This window comes from Microcebus murinus, chromosome 1 (assembly GCF_040939455.1).
Source record: "Microcebus murinus isolate Inina chromosome 1, M.murinus_Inina_mat1.0, whole genome shotgun sequence".
NCBI lineage: Eukaryota > Metazoa > Chordata > Mammalia > Primates > Cheirogaleidae > Microcebus > Microcebus murinus.
This window is the reverse complement of record NC_134104.1, coordinates 144,818,596-144,839,241: the sequence shown is the minus strand read 5'-3', so window position 1 is coordinate 144,839,241 and position 20,646 is coordinate 144,818,596. Positions and strand designations below refer to the sequence as shown.

Sequence of the window (20,646 nt, the reverse complement as noted above, 5' to 3'; positions counted from 1 at the left end):
GTTCATTTCAGTTCTCTTCCTGGGAGTAAATCTTGAAATTTCCTGTCCCTGGCAGTGAAACGGCAGCCATGAATAGCCGGCACCAAGGTTATTTCCTCTGGAGTACCCACCCCACAAACCTTCATACATCTCATAGATGAAGTACCTCTTCTTGGTACATCAGATTATTGTTTTCTTAAGATTTCTCAGGCTCAGGGTTTGCACGCCGCCCCCCAAGCCTCAGAGTTCAGGGCAGAGATCTCGGAGCACTTAGGCGGGAAGCAAGGGAAACTCCACACTGGGTTTAACCAGAATAGTTGTTTGGCTTATATGTTCTTTGTAAAGTTTTAGTGAAAAGAAGTGGACTACTACTTTATTAAAAGCCTTAGGCAAATAGCACAGAAACCTAAGTGTTAGAAAACAAATCCTCCTCTCCCCTTCCAACATTTTTATGGCTCACTGCACTGCCAGCCTTGTGTTTGTGAGCACCAGTGTGGCGTGTGATCTAAGCAAGAGTGAGGCAACAGCAGGACTCGGGTCACAGCCCCAGTGGCATTCCTTCCCGGGGCCAAAGCATTCAAGTGCTCCCCTGAAGCCATGGCCACCCAAACTTCTGTGGTTTCTAAGCTTTCTGTCCCTCTGCATCTTTTCCTCACCCTTTAATACCTGACTCTCACCAAACATCCCATGAAGCTTTCCCGTAAAGAAGGCCCTTAAATCCCCAACCCATACCTGAGAGACATAGGCTAGTTACTAAGTGGGATTTTAACAGTACAGATAAAGATGTCATTTCCAATAGGTATGCAAAGGATGATTACTCAATAAATGGTGCTTGGACAACTGAGCAGCCATTTGGAAAAAAAAAAAAAGATAGATTGCTACTTCATGTCTTACTCCAGTATAAATTCCAAATTCAAAGATTTAAATGTAATGATGAAACCATTAAAATACTAGAAGAAAATGTAAAATCCAGGAGCCATGATGGGTGAGATTAATATTTACCTATATAAAATTAAAATTTCTTTGTGGCCAGAGGGATTATAAACAAGGCCAAAAAAATATATAATAAATTTGGGGGAAAGTACTGATTTCCTTAATATTAAAAAAAAATGAACAGCACCGTAAAAAAAAAACTAGAAGAAATGAATAGAAAAGAAAGACATATAGCCAATGAATTTGTGAAGATCTGTTCAAATTCATTCATAAAGAAATTCAAATCAAAGCAATAAGCTGATATCATTCTTTACTTTCAGATTAGCAAAGGTTAAGATATTTGGTAACCATTTAAGTAAGGGTAAGGGGCAATCTCATAGACTCTTTGTGGGAATGTGAATTAGCATAGGCTTTTGGAGGACAATTTGGCTTTAATGTGCCAACTATGTAAAATATATCCTTTGACCTAGCATTTCATATATAAAACTGATCACACAGAACTATCATACAAGTCTATAAAAACACAGGTACATGGATACTCGTAAGGAAAATATTTATAATAGCATAGAAGTGGAAACAAAGAAAATGCCATCGAGGGCATATTAAACAATGAGGCAGATACATACAAATTAATATTTGGAAAGATGTTCAGGATGTCTTGTTAAAAGCTATAAGCAATTTACAGAATAGTGGGTACAACTTCATTTGTGTAAATATGCTTGTGTTTGGGACATTTCTGGATGGATACAATATATATTAAAAGTGGTTATTGTAGGTAGTAGGATTAAGTTGAGGGATTTTTTTTCTTTCTACTTTAATCTTTCAGTATTTTTTAATTAACCATGAGCTTGAATTCAATAAAAAAATTCCAAGACCAAAAAAATTAAAAGATCAAACCCGCACATATGAACAGAGCAGCATGCAAATGAAAAGAAGGGGGTGTAAGGTGACAAGTAGAGACGGGGACCCCAGCTGAAGCTTCTCTGGGCACTAATAGGCTCAGAGACACTCTAGACCAGGTGTCCTCAAACTACAGCCCACGGGCCACATGCAGGCTGCCTAGCACCTTTATGCGGCTCTCTTGGTGTTTTTACCACTGCTGCCTGTCCTGCTTAGCAGCCAACTTGTCCCGGGCCCACAGTACGCACTCTCCAACGGTCTGAGGGACAGTGAACTGGCCCCCTGTTTAAAAAAGCTCCCTGTTTGAGGACCCCTGCTCTTGACCTTCAGGGCCCCAAGAAAGCTCTCAGGGGGTTGTGGAACCTGGTTTGGAGGCTTAGCACAAACCTGGATTTCTGGCCTTGTGCTGCAGCATCCTGGGCTCTCAGGGCTCCCAGCAACAGACTGGGTCCCCCTGTGGTCCAGAATGTGCAGGACCACAGCTTATGTGACCTGGGGCCCTTTCTGGCAGGTACAGATACTGCAGGGGATCCCAAGACTTGAATTCCAGGGCTGAGCAGGCCCCCAGGTAGACTGGGGTTCATTCAGTACTGCATGCTAAAGGGCAGTGGGAGTCCTAATGTGCACCTCAGTGTAACTGCTTTTCTGGAGGTCATCATTCAAAAGGGCAGGTGACTTTAAATAGGCTCTGGGTTTTGGCAAGATAGTTCAAAGGTTCCTGCAGCCTGACCCAGCATCCCTCATGAAGGATACAGTCAGCAATTCATTGATCTAATGTGGGGATAAATTACACAAGGGATCTTCTTGTCCTTATTTGTTTTATTCTGGAATTCTGTATATGGCTGAGTGTAGATTTGTGGGAAAAGGGTCAGTTTCTTCAGTGGGATTTTTATACTTAAAGCTGCTTTCATTTGGCACTCAACTTTACAGATGGCTGTGAACTATCTTCGAGAAAAAATAGTAGTAGCAGGGAGAGAGATACTACCTGCCATCTGTTTAATGTAGGTACCTTTGCAGGAAAAATATATGAAACCACTTTGTACAAAAGTTAAAAAGAGTCCCCTGGTATTAACTCCACTAGGTATCTCCCTCAAATACTGGATAAAAAATTGTGTTGATCAATCTTTTTGATCAAAGCCAGTTTTCCCAAACAAAACCCAACCCCAAGCATGTGGGCAAAGTGAGAATTACTCGACAAACTGTTGCAACCTGTTACTCAATGGAGAGTTACAGTTTTGAGAAAAACGAACTCATCTAAAACTTTCTGGGTAATTTGTAAGCCTTTGAAATCCACTTATAAAATCCATTCTTTTTAACGTAAGAGTGCTCTGTCTCTTGGATGTTCCCAGAAAATATGTGAAAAAAAATCCAAGGAAAAACAGATGAACAGATTTGAATTGGGTATTCTGAATCAGATGATCTTTACAGACTAAAATAATCAATTTATGGACATGTTTTGAAACCTAAACCCTTCTCTAAGGACGCAGGACTGTTTGATATAGACGCCTTGCCTGCAAACTTCTTTTGTGAGTCAGTCATCATTGTGCTTCTTGCTGACCGGCCTCAGGCTGGGTGGCTCTGCTGGCAAAGCAGGAGGAAGAGAAGGGACAGTGGGGGCAGCGAATGGCTGAGGGGTGGCCGGTGCATGCCCGTGCTGGGGTGGAATGCTGGCGCAGCTTCTCTCCAAAATTCCAGGGCTGACAACAGAAGTGGAGAGGCCCAGGGGAGTGCTCAGCTGGGGTAGGGTTGCAACACAGCTGGCCTGTGGGGTGGGTCCTGTAAGTTCAGGGAATATATTAATAATTAGGGTGATTTCTCTGATGTCAGAGCTAATAGCCAAGCTATTAATGCTGTTAAGTTGGAAGTGGTCTGGTCACCTGGGACTATGTGGGCCCAGTTCCACTGGGGTGCAACCTACTGCCAAGAACCATGTCTGGGCAAAAGTATGTTCTCCCCAATTCATGGAGTTGGGGCTAAGGTGTTGGGGTGGGGGTCAGGGCTCCAAGCTACCTCACCTTAGAAAGCTTGGAAGGCCCTTCCCAGAGAGAAAGGAGAGAGGAGAATCTGGTTAATAGATACTAGCTGTCCTTCTGTTCCTGAGAAAGGAAACTGTCTCTGTATAGAAATTCCTGCTCACAGTTTGAAACGTAGCTTCATTTTTCTTTGTCATAGAACAGAGCTGTTTATACCACACGATAAAATTCAACATAAGCAAGAACATTTAAAAAACCTTTTGTTATTAGTAGGCCCAAAGCCACAAGAGTCTATGAATGTTTCAATAAAATTGGATAAATATACATACACTTGGTATGGGAATGACCTGCCTCTGGTCACCCTGAGGAAAAAGAAACAAACAAACAAAAAAATCATTGTCAGGTTGGAAGAGAAGACCATATATTCCCAAAAGAAACTTCAAAGCACTCTTGAGAACAGCAGCTGTGTGAGTTCCTGTTCTCTGTACCTTGGTGGTGTTTAATGAACAGGAGGAACCCAGAGATTTTCCCTAGTTAGGGCACCGAGCTCCACTCTGTCTACCAGACAGTCCCCCCCACCCCACCCCCACCCCACCAGGCTGGGTTCCTGAGGCTCATTAACCATCCTGTTTATTTAAACAGTGCTTCCCTGACTCCCAGGAATGTGCTCCTTAATTTAAAAACAAGTATGGAAAGCTCATACTTTAATCCTTCATTTTCTCTACTAACTGGTTTGTTTCTTCTTTTAAAGCAAGTTTTTCCCTAAAAAGACTAAGTCAATATAATATGTAGGAACAGAGAGACAAGCTCCACCAGATCCCAAGAAACCCCCTGGGCATTCCAGGTCCTCCTCTAGGTGAGGACCCTTGGCAAGGTACAAGGAGTTCCCTCCCAGGTCACAGACTCTGGGGGAAGCTTTATCCTTTAAGGGGAACAGAATGTGTATTCACAGGCAGCGTTAGGAAAACTCAGGCCCCAAGAAAGGGCCTCGACCATTCCTCTCAGCCCCAAATGCCAGCCATTCCAAAGATGGTTGATGGAAACACTTCATTTTGGCGTTGTTAAGAAATGCTAATAAGAAAACAAATCTATTTCCACTGAGCATTTCCAGCTTGTGTTTCCTCTTCTCTTTCAGATGGCCTGATAAGGAGACGCACTGCTTCATGCCTTGCACAGTGAAGGATTTGTGAAAAGATGGGTCCTTTGTTATTGAGGGGAGGTCACAGTGATAAGGTCTCATGAGAAGGGGCCAAGCCTGATGGTTGGCAAAGGCAGGTGGCTGGCACCTTTCCGAGCTCTGCTCTGACACCAGGAATCATTAGCAGCTTCTTGATTATCTCCAGCTTCTAGTCGTCACACCTCTGCAGTGCCACAGCGACTACCATTACCTCTTGAGATGAGTCAATGGCTCTCTCCTTTTACAGGAGATTCTGAACAGCCTTCTGCCATTGTTCAAGGCAGCTAGGCTGCTCTCCAACAGATGGTACCATCAAATCACATCCCAGTTTTCAAGGACTTGCCCAGAGAAATTCATTTCAGAAGCTCTTAAACAATATCATTCCCAATACATTTGGACCTCGGATCAGGTCACTATTCTTGGTGGGAGAGATTTTAACTAGAAGCTCATAAGCCTGCTTGGTTACTTTAGAGTAAGTTTTCTCAACAAGAGCATTAGTGACATTTTGAGCCTGATAACTCTTTGTTGTGAGGGCTGTCCTGTGTGTTGCTGGATTTATTTTTTATTTTTTAGAGACAGGGTCTCACTACGTTGCCTAGGCTGGCCTCGAGCAATCCTCCAGCCTCAGCCTCCTCAGTAGCTGGGACTACAGGTGTGAGCCACTGCACCTGGCTCATTGTAGGATGTTTAACCGCATCCCTGGTCTCTACTCACTAGATGCCAGTAGAACCCCTCACCCCCCAGTAGTGACAATCAGAAATGTCCTCAGACATTACCAAATGCTCCCAGCAGGGCAAAACTATGCCGGTTGAGAAGCATGGCTCTAGTAGGAGTGCAGACAGGCCCTACACACGTGTGTACCTTCAGAGCCACACGTGTGATGAGATGAGCACATCACCAATGCAAGAAACCACAACACATCTGAAGGGCTTGACAAAACAGTGACTATGAGCAAGCAAAGGTGCTAATCTAGAAAGATATTTGGGCTTGGAAATTGCCCTAGAGGCTTACACATACAAATGTGTGTGTATATACGTGGGGTATGCATGTATTTGTGAGAATCCAGCAAACCCTTTACGTTGTCCTCACCCTTAGATCATGGGAGTCTTCTGGGTGCTGACTCCTCCTAGGCTCTGGAGGCTACTGGCCTATAGGCCCCGGCTATAGCTGTGATGGTGGCAATGGCTGCTACCCCAAGCCACTGTTGCAGAAACAGCTTTAACTGGAAGGCTCCAAATCCTCATTTGTCCAGGGCAAAGTAAATATGCAGCATGGATGGAACCCTAGAGGTCACCTGTCCCATTCAGTCCATGGTGTCCCCTCTTCCTCTAGCATGCTGAGTTCGGAGAGGCAGGGATACTCAAGGACTCAGCAGTAGAGTTGGGCCTAGAATCTGCTTCTCATCTGATGGGCCTGGGCTTTGTGTTCTGTGTGTCCTGATCAAGCTGAATGCAAGGGGCAGAGGGTCCCCTCTGGGAATTAGCTGCCCCACTCTGACATGGCTCTTTTTCTGGGAACTGGTCACACAGATGGCACAGTTCAGTGTTACGCAAATAATGCATCATCCCCACCGCAGATTAACAAACTTAACTCAAAGTTAACTTAATTCTTTAAAAAGCCATTTTGACAAATGTTGACAGAAGGAAGTCCAGGCATGAACACCAATTCCAAGAGGAATTGCCTTTAAAGGCCTTTATTCCCTGACAGATACAGCTGAGCACTGCAGGAAACCTTCCAGGAGTGCAATGCTATTTCCTCATATCACCTACATAGGTACTATTTTTAAGTAACTTTTAAGCAGCAGCAATTCTCCTCTCTTTTTTCTTCCTCTACAGGCCTAGGATACAAACTGTGTTCCTTTCACTAACAGCAATTCTCTCTTTAAAAAGCGATTTTTAAATTGGGGAAGGGAGGGTATGAGGCTAGCACACTGAGAGGAGGTATCAGAGTCTGGGGCTGGGATACAGATTACAGCAGAATCTCATCATACATATTCCACTGATATATTTTTCCACAACAGTGTAGAGTAAGATTTAATATCTGGCAAGGCAAGTTGTCTTTCATTATTTTCTTTCTAAAAATTTCTTAGCTATTCTTTGACATTTTGTTCCTTATGAACTTAAGTCTTTCTTTCTAGAAACAGTGCATTCCTCCATAAGCCACCAAATCAAAATCTTTTAAGGATTCTGATAAATTTTCTGTAGGGTCTTTTGGGTTTTCTATGTAAACAATAATGTTTCCAATAAGACTAGTTTTGTGTCTTTTCCGTATTTATCTCAATTGTTTCATTTTCTTCTCTTATTCTATTAGCCAGAAACTAACAATGATTTTTCTATGTTGCTTGCTATTTATTTTTAGAAGACAGCTTTTTATCATGTTTAAATAGTTTTTTCTTGTTTGGCTGCATTATGATTATATATAAAGGTTTATGGGCTATTATATACTTCATATATTTTGTCATTATGAAACGTCCTTCTTTAACCTATTTAATGCTTTTGACCTATCCTGAATTTTGCTTTGCCTGATATTACTATTGCCACTCTTGCTTTCTGTTTGATCTGCCTTGCATATTTTGCCCATCTCTTTATTTTCCACCTTCTATTTCCACTGTATGCTAGATGTTGTGTCAGAAACTATTATTTGCCTACTCTAATTGTCATTAGCACTGTTTACCAAATAATCCCAGTTTTCTTTCTGGATACATGGTAGGATTACACTTCCATGCCCCTTGAAGTTAGGTGTGGTCATGTGACTTACTTTGGCTGATAAAATATAAGTTAAAATGAGGCATGTTACTTCTGAGTGAAAACTTTAAGAGCCAGTGTCAGCTGAGCACAGTGGCTCACACCTGTAATTCTAGCGACTCGGAGGCTGAGACAGGAGGATTGCCTGAGCCCAGGAATTTGAGACCAGCCTGGGTAACATAGTGAGATCCCATCTCTAAAAAAGTTTTTTAAAATTAGCTAGCTGAGATGGGAGAATCTCTTAAGCCCAGGAGTTCTGGCTGAAGTGAACTATGATCATACCACTGATTTCCTGCTTGGGTGACAGAGTGAGAGCCTGTCTTTAAAATAATAATAATAATAATAATAAAAAGAACCAGTGTGGTTTATCACATTGCCTGTTTTCTGCTGTGACAATCATGGAAGCAAAGAGATGGGGCCTTCCTCAGTCTAGGTCCATGGATAAGGATACAATAGTTATATCATCCCATACAGCAGCTACTTAGTCATATGTGGCTATTGAGCACATGAAATGCGGCTAGTGTGAATTAAGATGTGCTATAAATGCAAAATACACATAAGACTTTGAGGAACTAGTTAGATAAAAAGAATGTAAATTATCTCATTAACATTTTTTCTTTTGATATGTTGCATATAGTTGGTTAAATAAACTATATTATTAAAATTAATTTTACCTATCTTAAAAATATTTTTATAAATGTGGCTACTAGAAAAATTTAAGTTCTAGCTGGGTGTAGTGGCTCACACCTGTAATCCTAGCACTCTGGGAGGCTGAGGTGGGCGGATTGCTCGAGGTCAGGAGTTTGAAACTAGCCTGAGCAAGAGCTAGACCCCGTCTCTACTATAAATAGAAAGAAATTAATTGGCCAACTAATGTATATAGAAAAAAAAAATTAGCCGGGCATGGTGGTGCATGCCTGTAGTCCCAGCTACTCGGGAGGCTGAGGCAGTACGATCGCTTGAGCCCGGGAGATTGAGGTTGCTGTGAGCTAGGCTGATGCCATGGCACTCACTCTAGCCTGGGCAACAGAATGAGATTCTGTCTCAAAAACAAAAACAAAAAAAAAATTTAAGTTCTATATGGGACTCACATTATATTTCTATTGGATAATGCCATGGAACAGAAGGCTCAGCCAATCCATTATAAACAAGTAGCATGAGTGAAAAATAAACTTTTGTTGTTTTAAGCCTCTGAGGTTTTGAGGTTGTTACTGAAGCATAACAGAACTCATACTGACGAGTACATCTCCTTATCAGTCATTTCTCTCTCCTCCTTGGAGAAAGAGCTCTGATTTTGATGAGAGCAGGAATACGCTGGGCTACATTCTTCCCTTTCATGCCTCCCTTGTTGCTGCAGGGTAGCTTGTGACAGAGTTCTGGCCAATAAGGTGTAAGCAGAAATCTCTTGGGGTTTTCTGTGAAAGCACTTACTTTCCATAAGAAGGACACATATGGCTATTGCCGCCCCTCCTGGTCTTTTCCCCTTAAACGTAGATAAGATGTTTGAAACTTGAGACTTTGAGATCACAAACAAGCATGAGGATGAAGGCAAATACTCCAAGTGTGCTGGAGCAGAGAGATGAGAAGACACCAGAACGGAAAGAGGCTGGGTTCCCAGTGGCAGCACCATGCATCTAAACCAATCCCGGCAACTGCCTGGCGCAGGCTCTTTATAGAGAAAAATGATCCCCTGTTTGTTTAAGCTATTGTCTGTCAGTTTTCTTTTACTTGCCGCCAAAAATCATTCCTATCTGATGGCAGGTATATTCTTGGAAACAGCATACAGCTGAATTTGTCAAGCCAATCTGATATAGTCTTGGTCTTTTATTAGGAGAATCTGATTCATTTAAACTTGGTCTTATGCCTACTTCTTTGTTATGTTTACTATTTGTTATCTGTTATTTGTTCCTTTTCCCTTACCTTAATTTTGATGGCCTGTTCACATTTCTCTTTATTTCTCCTTTATCCCTCTGTGAATTTTGAGGATCTATTTTCCAATTGTTACAGTTCTATTCCTAACAAGTCATATTTCTGCATTTTAATAAGTATATTAATAACTGAGTATTAAATCTCACCCAGTTTTTTATTTTTTGCCTCCTCTCTGAATCATTACATATCTGAAAATGTACTACTTTTTCCTCAATAGATAAGCGGTATCTTGGTCACATGTAGAATTTTTGGTTTCTAATTTTTTTTCCTCTCAGTAGCTGTAAACATTTTCTCATAGTCTTCTGGCTTTAATACTGCTGATGAGAAGTCTGATACTAATATAATTGTTTTCTTTGAAAATAACTTATTTTGGTAGCTTGTAAGGTTAGATTTCAGAATCTCAGTAGCAAGTATCTAGGCCTGTGCCCCCTCCCTGCCCCACTAATCCTGCTGCAGATTGGAGAGCACTGTCAATCTGTGGATGCAAACTTTGCTTTCAGCCCAAGAAAAACGTCTTCTACACTTTGTCTCTTTCTATTTGCACAATGGGTCTCCCAGATCCCTTTTCCTCATCTCACAATTAGCATCTTTGTGAACTGTAAGATATTTCTTCCACTTGCTTTTCCAGAACATGAATTCCGTTCTCAGTAGTGACCATTCTTGTTCTCTCTCCTTTTTCTGTTTGTTTACTACATATATATTTAGAAATCATGAGGTTTTTTTTTGTTTTTTTTTAAAGTTCCAAACGTTACTTTGGTACTCATAATTCATTTGCTGCATCATCTGTTAAAGTTCTCGTCAATCTCGTCCATTAGTTTTACCTAAGTAGGGGACTCATTCCAGTTTTTCAACTTGGACTTTCTTGGCTGAGGCTGCATTTTCCTTTGCTCACACAAGGATGTGTGCTCCCTGAGGTCTGTGCAGTTCAGTCCATCAAGCTCTCTGGAAGTGGCAAGTAAGGGCATACAGAAAGGCCCAGCAAGGAGTTCTGTTCTCATGGCCCTGCAGAGCCCAAATGTTGACAAACCACAAAGAGATGAAGAAAGCCTCTAAATGACTGGCTCCTTTAGGGCACAAGAACTAAAAGCAATCCAGCTTCCCAGGGCAGCCCCTGCAAGGACCACACACATCAAGTGGGCAGTGCAGGCCCTTTCCCCGGGAGTCCATAGGTTCCTGCCGGCTGGTTGACCTCACGCGACTATAAATTTCAAGTTTTAGTCTGAGGACTCTAGGAGAGACAAGCATTCTCTTATGTTGGTTCCCTGCTTCTCCCTGAGTTCCAGAAGGAGTGAATCCTGTGATTGCTCTCTTCCCTGGAGATGTCAGGAAAATAGGGGGCCTTGATGCACTTTCCCATCTCCACCAGCAGGCCACACGGGTTCATCCAGAGAGAGAATTTTCACCATCAGAGCCACATGCTCAGGCTGCCGTCTTCCCAGAATTCCCTTCTTTATATTCATAGGTACTTTTAAAATAACTATTTTTTAATCATAGAAGTAATTTAAATTTATTTTATGAAAACTAGGAAAGGAAAAAAAGCACACAGGAAAGGAGAAAATCCTATATATAATCCTACTAGTATGAGATAACATCTTCATATTTTGGCATATGTTCTTCTGGTCTTATAAATGCTTATGCGTGTGTATGTGTGTGTATGTATATGTGAGATGAAGAGAAAGATTATGTACATACTTATGAATATACTCACCTGTGATATTTTAGCCTGCTTTTTTTATTAAATGACATATTGTGAACATTTCTTTATATTAGTAATATTTATGACAAGTCATTTTGAAGGGCTATATGCTACTTGACTGCATGGTTATTCTACTGTTTTTTAAACTAATTACCTATTGCTGAACATCATGGTACTTATAATTTGGCAATATTATAGTCTATGCTGGATGGCATTCATGGTTGAATCTTTGCACATTCATAATTATGTTCATAAAGTAGAATTGCATGCATCAACAAATGGGGCTATTTTTAAGGTTTTAGATCATATTGCCAAATTTTCCTCCAGAAAGATGTAAGCGGTTAACATTCTTGCCCAATAACCTATTTACATCCTCTACTTCTCTCCCACTACCATATGCCAAACCCAAATATTATCTTTAAAAATATCTTTGATAATTTGACAGATGGAAAAGGGTATCTCATTATTTAGTTCACATTTCTATGATTACTAGTCATGTTGAACATTTTTTCATATGTTGATATGTGCAACATTTTTCATATTTTTTCATGTGTTTTATGAACAGTATTTCTTATTCTGTGAATTACCTGTTCACGTTTTTTGCTCATGTTATTTGGGACATAAAGTTTTATGACTTTTGTGTCTTCTATCTCAACTATCTTCATGATGAATAATCCTCTTTGCCTTTTTCAGTGATTTTTAACTGAAATTGTATTTTAACTGAAATTAACATTGTAACCCCTGTTTTCTTTCTTATACCTGTATTATATCTGTTTGTTCATCTTTTCTTATACTTTTAACTGTTCTGAGTCACTTTGTTTCAGGTGTGTTTGTTAGACAGCATGTGGGTGGATTTTGGCTTTTGATCTCTTGTGACAAAAACTTTTTGTGACTTTTTAAAATCTGATACACACAAAAGAATATGTAATATGTGTTTTTTATTCAACAAGGTAGTTAACCTCAATGATATTTATTGTCAGCTTTCCTCCACGTCTCTGTTTCGCTTTTTGTCTTTCCGTTTCTGTATCTGCTACGGGTTCTTTAACCATTTCACGCATTCAACTTCCCAAGAGAGAATGTCATGAAAAAGTGAAGTGACTCTTACAACTCCCATCAGACATGTTCTTTCGTTGTTAAATGGGAATGACTGGGAGAGCCTTTTATCCCAAAAGATTACATTTTTTTTTTTTTTTTTGGACAGTAGGCGCCATGTTGAAAGATTACATTTTTTTGTGATTTCAAATCTTTAAGTAAATGTCTGCACACATACTGTCACATGCTCTTATCAGGGATGTTCGTCAGGGATGGGACACACATGCTGGTGGTCTCGGGGAGCGCACGGTCCCCCATCAGCACTGACCTTCTGGAGCCCACCATTCTCCTCCACCAGCGGGGGAAGCACACCGGGGCTGCTGGGCAGAGGGGCCTCCACATTGTAATCACGGAAGCAGCAGAAGAAGGAACTGAGGATGCTGCGGCTCCTCTGCTTCTTTAAGCTGACGTTGCACTGTGAGGCTGGAAAGAGAAACAGAGCACACTGTGGCCAACTGCAGCAAGTCCTGGTAGTTGTAACACAATGTAAAATCTGAACGTGTGATTGCCTCCCAGATGCCTGATTGGGGGTGGGGGTGGGGGCTGCTCAGGAGGAGAGGATGAGGGGCCCCCTGGAAGTTACTCTGAAGGAATGTTAATCCCATGCAAATCCTAGGGGCCAGCTGGTCCATGGAGTCTAATCCCACTGGCTGGACAGAACCCCTCTGACCTCGGCCCAGCAGGGGCTGCTCGATCATCAACTGACCCGTCCCCAGGGTCAGTCACCACCTACATTCCTGGATCCAGCAGATGGTATTCCCGCCCCACGCTGCACACGACTGCAAAATAAACATCTTCTCAGGCACAAATCAGACTTGACACTCCCTGGGAAGCATCCCTCCATCACAAGTACCAAGAAAGAGTTGCTCTGAATGTGGGTTCTTGGACACTCCCTGCTCACTCTGGACATGTCTAACTTCATGGGTTAAGAGGTAAGATATGCAAGGGCACAGAGGAAGCCCCTTCTTAAACTCCAGTTGTCGAGAAGTTGATGGGGGACCCACAGAGCTCAGGGATGAAGGCTTCCATTCCACTTCAAACACAGCAGCAGGAGATGTGGGACGAGAGCACGTGCTTCCGCCCAGGCAGGGCAAGCCGGGGCACAGCCCCGTCTTCATGAATCCAGGGCACAAACGAAGGCACTGGAGGGAGTGACGGTTCCTTTCTGTTTATCCAGGCTTCAAGACAAGCTGCCACAAGTCAGAAATAAAAGGCAAAAATCGGTGTAGATGAAAAACACCCCTCAGGGAAGGACTGACGACTTAGAGGGGTAGGAGCTTTGCCTGGGAATGCAGCCAAGGCTGTCCCACCACATACCACGTCTGGGTGGGTCAGCAGTGCTCCGAGCACCAGCAAGGGACCGTGTTTAGGGTTAATGGGAAAATTGCCAATGCAGGAAATGATTTAAGTCCCCGTGATAACTATTCAAGTTTATCTCTCTCAAAAAGCAATTCTGGCACAATTTCTCTTTTTGTGTACTTATAAGTGATGTGTATAGTACCTTTCCTCCCAAGAGATCACAGAACCTTTGCTAAAAGTTTTGGGGTTCTCTTCTGCCAGCAGCAAAACCAAACGTATTTAGATGGAAATTCTGAAAAAGGATTGAAATGCTGTTTTTAATAGAACAATTAGCCAGGGGCAGTGGTGCACGCCTATAATCCCAGCTACTTGGGAGGCTGAGGTCGCAGGATCACTCAAGCCTAGGAGTTTGAGGTTGCTGTGAGCTATGATGACGCCACTGCACTCTAGCCTGGTAAACAGAACTAGACCCTGTCTCAAAAAAAAAAAAAGGAAAGCTGTTTTTCCAGCAACTCCATAGATATGGATGGTTTCTAGCCTAGGTTTGGGCAAATGGCCCAGTAAGGATGAATTTAAGATCCTTACTCACAAAAGATGAGCTTTAGAACAGTAAGTCCCTGGGAAAGCTGGCTGTTTTTATCTTTCCCATGAATCCTTGGATACCTGTCACAGAGCACCAGTCATCTCATTCAGGTCCCAAAGGCAGGCCAGGCCAGACCAGCCATGGGGACTACGAAGCATGGGGACCTTCCAAGTGGCAGTGGTGGGAGGACACCATGATCACTGTTTTCCAGGGCCAACCCCCTAGGTTCCAACACTTCACAAACCTCATCTCACATAATCCTCACGGCTACCCAAGGAGATAGGTGTTATTGCTTCCATTCTACTGCTGAGAAAATAAAACCAGTAATTGCTTGTGCCAGGATTCAAACCCAAGTGGGCCTGCTTCCAAAGTGTGTGATTTCCCCATGTGCCATGCTGAAGACAATCTTGAAACAATTTAAGTCAGCTTAAGAAGGAGGGAGCATGCCAACGGGGAGAAAAGCATTGCAATAAACTTGCACTTAATATAAAAGATTGGCTAAACTGTTTTACTGTTACTCTGGGTGTTTTAATTTTTATGCCACACTCAAGTAATTTATCCAGGGGAAGAAAGAAATCTAACTTTTCCCTTGCTGATAGCACATTTCTCTGCAAGTAAATTCGATGTTTGTTCACGTCTCGGAGACACTGAGCAGCCTGCAAAAAGTACCTTCCCAGATCCCATTTTCATCCTTGGATCACACAAATCTTCCCCATAACTAACTAGCTAACTCATTAACAAACTAACGTATATACTAAAAATATTCCTAAACCTGCAACTAGGAAGCTACTTATAATTTCCACCATATGATGACTTACTATATAGAAGCTACAGACAGAGCTGTGGGAGTCGGTAAGTTGGTTAGTTGAGTCACTGGGAGGCCCCCACGCCCCTGGCAGAGGGTAATGGCAGCTTACTCAGGTTCTCCCTTCTTTGTAGGAGGAGATGAAGTAGCCCAGGCAGCCTCACTTCCACAGTTGTGGGAGGTTCTATGCCTTTTCCTGTTAAATAAGGTTAGCTCTAGGGCCTGCAGGAACCTCTGGGAGGCTCAGGGACTTTCAAATTTTCTAATCACTCTTGGGTTGGTCTGGGACTCTAAAATCAGGCCAGACTAGGAAGTAGAAGGATTTCCTCAGGACCAGCATTATTAGCCTCACGACCCTCCGTGTTCACTTGTTCCTGAACAGGGCTCAAGTCGTGCACCCTCTGGTCCAGTGACCCTACTGCCTTCCAGCCCGGCCGCTACCTCTCCCCCAGCTACAATCCGGAAGGCCCTTGATTTGCTCATCATCTGGTAAAAGAGTTTTGGTTGATAAATGAAATTAAAATCCATAGTTTAATGGACAAGTGTTTACATGATAAAATAGATAAAAAAAGCCAGACATAGAATAGTATATCTGATTTAATCATAAGTAAGCAAACAAAGAAAGATGATAATTGAGAAAACAGTGGCTATAAACATGCCAAAATGTTAACAGTCATTGTCAGACCATGGGTGTTCACATTTCTTCTACATTTTCCCAGTGCTTTATGGTAATGTATATATTGCTCTGACAATGGGGGGGGGGGAAAGTAAATAGTCTTGTTCAACTTGCGGCAACTGTGTGAAACTCAGGAGAAACCATATCCTACCTCTGATCCTAAACATTCAGACTTACTCCTCTGCTTCTTCACGCCAAGCCTGTGAAGCAAACCATGCGCCAGAGGTGCTCTAAGCCTTGCAGGAAGTCAATGTGGCTACTGCCACGGCCCACAGCCACTCCTGCCTACAATGTCCTCAAGAGAGAACATACCTACCAACCTCAACACCAGAGGAGGCCCGTGTGAAAAGATGGTACCAAACAAGTGTCCCTTCCCTGGCATGATTCTCCCATCGGTTTTCACATCTGGCAGCCTGGCCCAACCACTCACCTTCCCTGCACACACAAGCACAGTCCAGATGCTTCTCTGTTCTCCACCAGGACTTTGCCTCTCACCACCTTTCCTTGCTTGCCCCTTTAAATGTTTCCACTGATGAGACACACATGAGAGGTCTCCCGGTGGCCCGGCTAGCCAGGAACGAGGCCTTTTACGATATTAAAGACAGTTTAATGCATACATCTCCTCGTTACACTGGTTTTAAGAAATTACTTTGGAGCAACTTTGAGTATCGGTCTAAGACATTTCATAAAAGTTTTCATTGTTTATCAAACTTAGGAGGAAGAAGTCATCACAAGTCATTTCAGAGTTTCTTGTTGCCTCTCTCTGACAACCTTTCCGATCCTGTCCATACCCAGCACCTGCCCACCCTACTCCCCAGTTTCCTCCATGGTAGACCCCTCATCACACTGACATCCCTCCCTCCCTCCTCCTCCCCCCGCACCCCCACTTGTCAAGGCATTCCTGTCCTTCAGGGCCTGGCTCAAAGCCAACCTCTCTCAGGAAGCCTTTGCCACAGCCCCAGTGGAGATGATTTGTTCCCTGGTCACTGAATTCCCAAATGAACGTGTGTATGACTGAGCTATGTCTTCAGCTCATACCTCTCCTAACTTTCAGGCCAACTTATCCACCTCTCTGCTGGACATCTCCTCTGGATGCCCACCCTCTGCATGTCTAAATGGGGCTCCCCCCTCTCCTCTGCACAAGGGGAACCAGTCTAATTTAGGCACCTCTCCTCCTCTCTCATTGCCTTGCTGGTTCTCAAATCCTAACCAGTTCCGACATCTGGCCCCAGCAAGCCCTTGCCCCTGCCCTATCCTGGCTGAGGTCCTCATCATTTTGCCCCTGGACCACTACAACAGCTTTTTGACTTGCCTCTCTGCAGCCAATTTTGCATCCAAAATTAATTCCTCACATGACCCACCTAAGTAACGCCCATCAAGTTGGTATAGTAGAATGTGTGGTGGTTTACAAGTGTGGGCTTGAATGCCAACTTGAATGCTGGCTCAACCAGCAATAATATGGGATGTGGGTAAGCATATGACTATTTTCTTTTTGCCTCAGTTTCCTTACCTGTAAAATGGGGAAAACAGAGGTACACATCTTATAGGTTTGTTGTGAGAATTAAATGAATTATTATAAAGTCCTCAGAACAGTGCCTAGCACAGGGTAAGCAGTCCATAAATGCTAGATTTTATTATTGTCATTATTCTCTTAAAAGCTTTTGCTTCATAAAGAAGTAGGGGTTCTACAGGTAAACCCTAGATCAGAGGTTGGATGGATTCTGTTGGCATACTTTTTTTCCCCTGGCATCTGACAACTAGGAGATTTAACTTACTGTATCAGATTTGGTTACATAAACTGCAATGGAAAAAGCAAAACTAGAAAAAAAATCTCAGGAAGTGATTCTACTCAATTGCTCTAAAAATTGGATACAGAGATGGGGAAGGAAATGGGAGGAGCTGAGTGTCCAGATGAGCTCTGCTGGGGCTGTTTTCTTTTAGAAAAAGCACAATGCTTTCAAGTGGAGGGGAGGAAGCATACACTTTCCCTCCTCCCCACCCGCATACTCAGCTACCTCTGGGGCTGCAGCTTAGCTCTCTCCTCTGCTAAGCATCATGCCTTGCCCAGTCTGCAACTGATCCCAGGGACTCTGCCCCAAGTTGTACACCAGAAAGGAACATTGAGGAGGACCGTGCAAGGAGGAGCAGAAGAGGACCTTAAGGGGAGGCTAACAGGCCCAGTGTAGTCTTCCCTGCCAGCTCCCTTAATAGGTTGTTACATGCTGCCATTTCCCCAAGGCGGCTCAGTGCAGCCCTGGCAGAAGGACCACCCTGCTAATGAAGACATCCCCCTGGCTGGTCCCGGCACACACAAATGGTTGGGACATGGGTATAGATACCCCATAGGCTGAGTAAAGGGAGATCCTTGGCAGAGGCACATGAAGTGATCCTAAGACTTAACTTCCTCCATTTCCCTGAGCAGACCTGGGTGGAGCAGAAATCCCAGGGACAGTTGTGAAGAGCTAGAGATGTTGGGCATGGGCCTCACCCCTGGTCCCTGTGTGTCACTGGAGGAGTGGTGTTACACTGAGGAAAACAGGTACCTGGCTCTGTTTTCCTGGCTCTGATATGCCCTGGAGGTAATGCTTCTGCCTAGGCCCCTGGACTTGGTATCATTATAGCCCAGCAAATAAAGGCCTACTCATATGCATTTCTCTCTTTCTCCCCCCAGGACTAGGGACCTCCCATCTGCCAGCAGCTGGCTTACAGAGGGCCTATGAATGAGGAGGCTTAATTTGGACACCTAGACAGCTGCCTTCCTCTCTAAAGGGAGGCCTCCCAAATACCCTCCTGGTCTCTCGGGGCAGAGTGCCGGGCAGAGTGCTGTAGCAAGAACCTGTATCTTCAAAGCACCAGTTGGGGAATGTAACTTTTTGTCTGCCAGAATCTATCACCCTTCTTTCTGGTAAAAGTTCCTCAATTTTCCTCTGAGGAACCACTCTTACCCCACCAAAGTTCAGTCCATTATCAAAGCCTCGCCAATCAGAGCCACACGACTGGCTTAAGGATGGGCTCGTAACCCACCCAAGGCCAAGGAGAGTCTGTCCCTGGATTCATGTGACAGCTATTGGGCAGTTGTTAAAACAGCAAAAACAGATTTTATTCAAGACGATTGCAGTAGGGGGAGAGAGACCGCAATATGGAACCAGGCTTACTTCAGAATACAGCATGGGCAGTGAGAACTTACCAAGGAGTAGGGTGTGGGGGTCAGTGGATAGAAAGTTACTAAGAGGAAACATCAGGAGTAAGGGGGAATTCTGGCTAAACCAACTCCCATGGTTTGGATATGGTTTGTCCTCACCAGCGCTCATGTTGAAGTTTAATTGCAGCAGAGTTGAGGGGTAGGGCCTAATGGGAGGTGTTTGGGTCAGAGGAGCAGATCCCTAATGCATAAATTAATGCCATTTAGCAGGAGTGAGTCCTCTTTTTCGCTACATTCCCTAAGATGGTACCTAGTGAGAAGCACCTCTCTGAGCCGGAAGCCGAAACCGAGAGAAAAGTAGCTGAGCTACGGAGAGGGACAGATCTCTGGTGACACTGTCTGAAGATTTGGTTTTATTAAAACCAGACCCTTCTGGAATTTCCAGTTATGTAAGACACAAATTCCCCTTTACTCCTAAGCCAATATAATTGGGTTTATGTTATTTGCAATGGAAAGGATTATCTCTGAAAACATAAGCTCCTATGCTAGGCAGCGCAGAAACACGGACGAACGACACAGCAGGGTGTGCCGACCTCGTGAAGCTCACGTGTAGTGGGAGAGACATTTGAATAAGCACTCTGGTACAGAATGAGTCTTGTTAGGATGGGGCAGGGCAAGCCCAAAGAAGGGCACATAGGCTAGACTGGGGACCATGAAGAGGGCTACAAAAACGGCTTCTTAGAAGTGTCTTCTAAGCTGGGCTCAGAGTTTCATAAAATTGTTGAGGTAGGGGGACCAGGGAAGTGAGAAACAGCAATGTGCAAAGGGCTGGATGTGACAGAGAGCACGGAACATTCGAGAACTTACAGAAGGGGCGAGAAGTGTGAGATGGGTGATGACAGCAAGGGCCTTGTAAACCATGGTGAGGAGTTTGGATCTGATTGTATGGAAAAGGGAAGGGGCAGGATCAGAGCTGGACCATGAATGTCACCATTTCACCTCTGTAATTGGAATCACTGAGTTTAAATTTTAAATTATGACCAATGCAGGCTATTAACCTGCAGCAAAGATCCAAAGTATTTGCAAGTCAAACACCTGGGCCATTTAAGAGCCTAGAGTGGAATTTCTTATTTAGGAATTGACTTTAAATATAAGATACATGGAAAAAATATGGGCTGTGGAGTTACATTTGGGGTCAAGTCCCAGCTGTGCCACTTGTTAGCTGGTATGACTTCACCTAAGCAGCAACAGTAATATGAGAATAATAATACCTGCCCCATAGGACTGTTGTATGGATATAGAAAAATAGGTATATTTGTGTAAGAGAGGAAATCTACCAGTAACTTAAAATGTAACAAAAAATTACATTTGGTTTAGGTACAGTTCAGCGTCTCACTATGAACACTGAAAATATAGCTTGTATCCAAACATCCGTTCCCAAACAAACAACCTGGCTTTATGAGAAAATACGTAGGCAGACCTATTTTGTTTGTGATTATGCGAATTCTAAACTTAGAACATTAAGGAGCTCCTTAAAACTTTACCTCCTATCCAGTAAAGGTTTCTCTGTATAATAATAATGCCAATGATAGAAACTAAACAAACAAAAAAGCAGCTTCACATGTGAGGCTTAAAACAAACCCTAGGACTCGACGCCTTTTCAAGGAAATTGCATATTAAATATAGTTGGGAAGAAAGTATTGTAATTAAAAAACACT

The 20,646-nt window shown here is 43.2% G+C and overlaps 1 protein-coding gene across 1 annotated transcript in view; it reads right to left on the bottom strand.

The window, feature by feature from the left end:
- CTDSPL (CTD small phosphatase like) overlaps nt 1–20,646 on the bottom strand; it is a 123,242-nt gene that overhangs the window by 22,530 nt on the left and 80,066 nt on the right. The window contains 1 exon segment of the mRNA XM_020285516.2: nt 12,692–12,846. Coding sequence (XP_020141105.2) covers nt 12,692–12,846 — 155 coding nt within the window.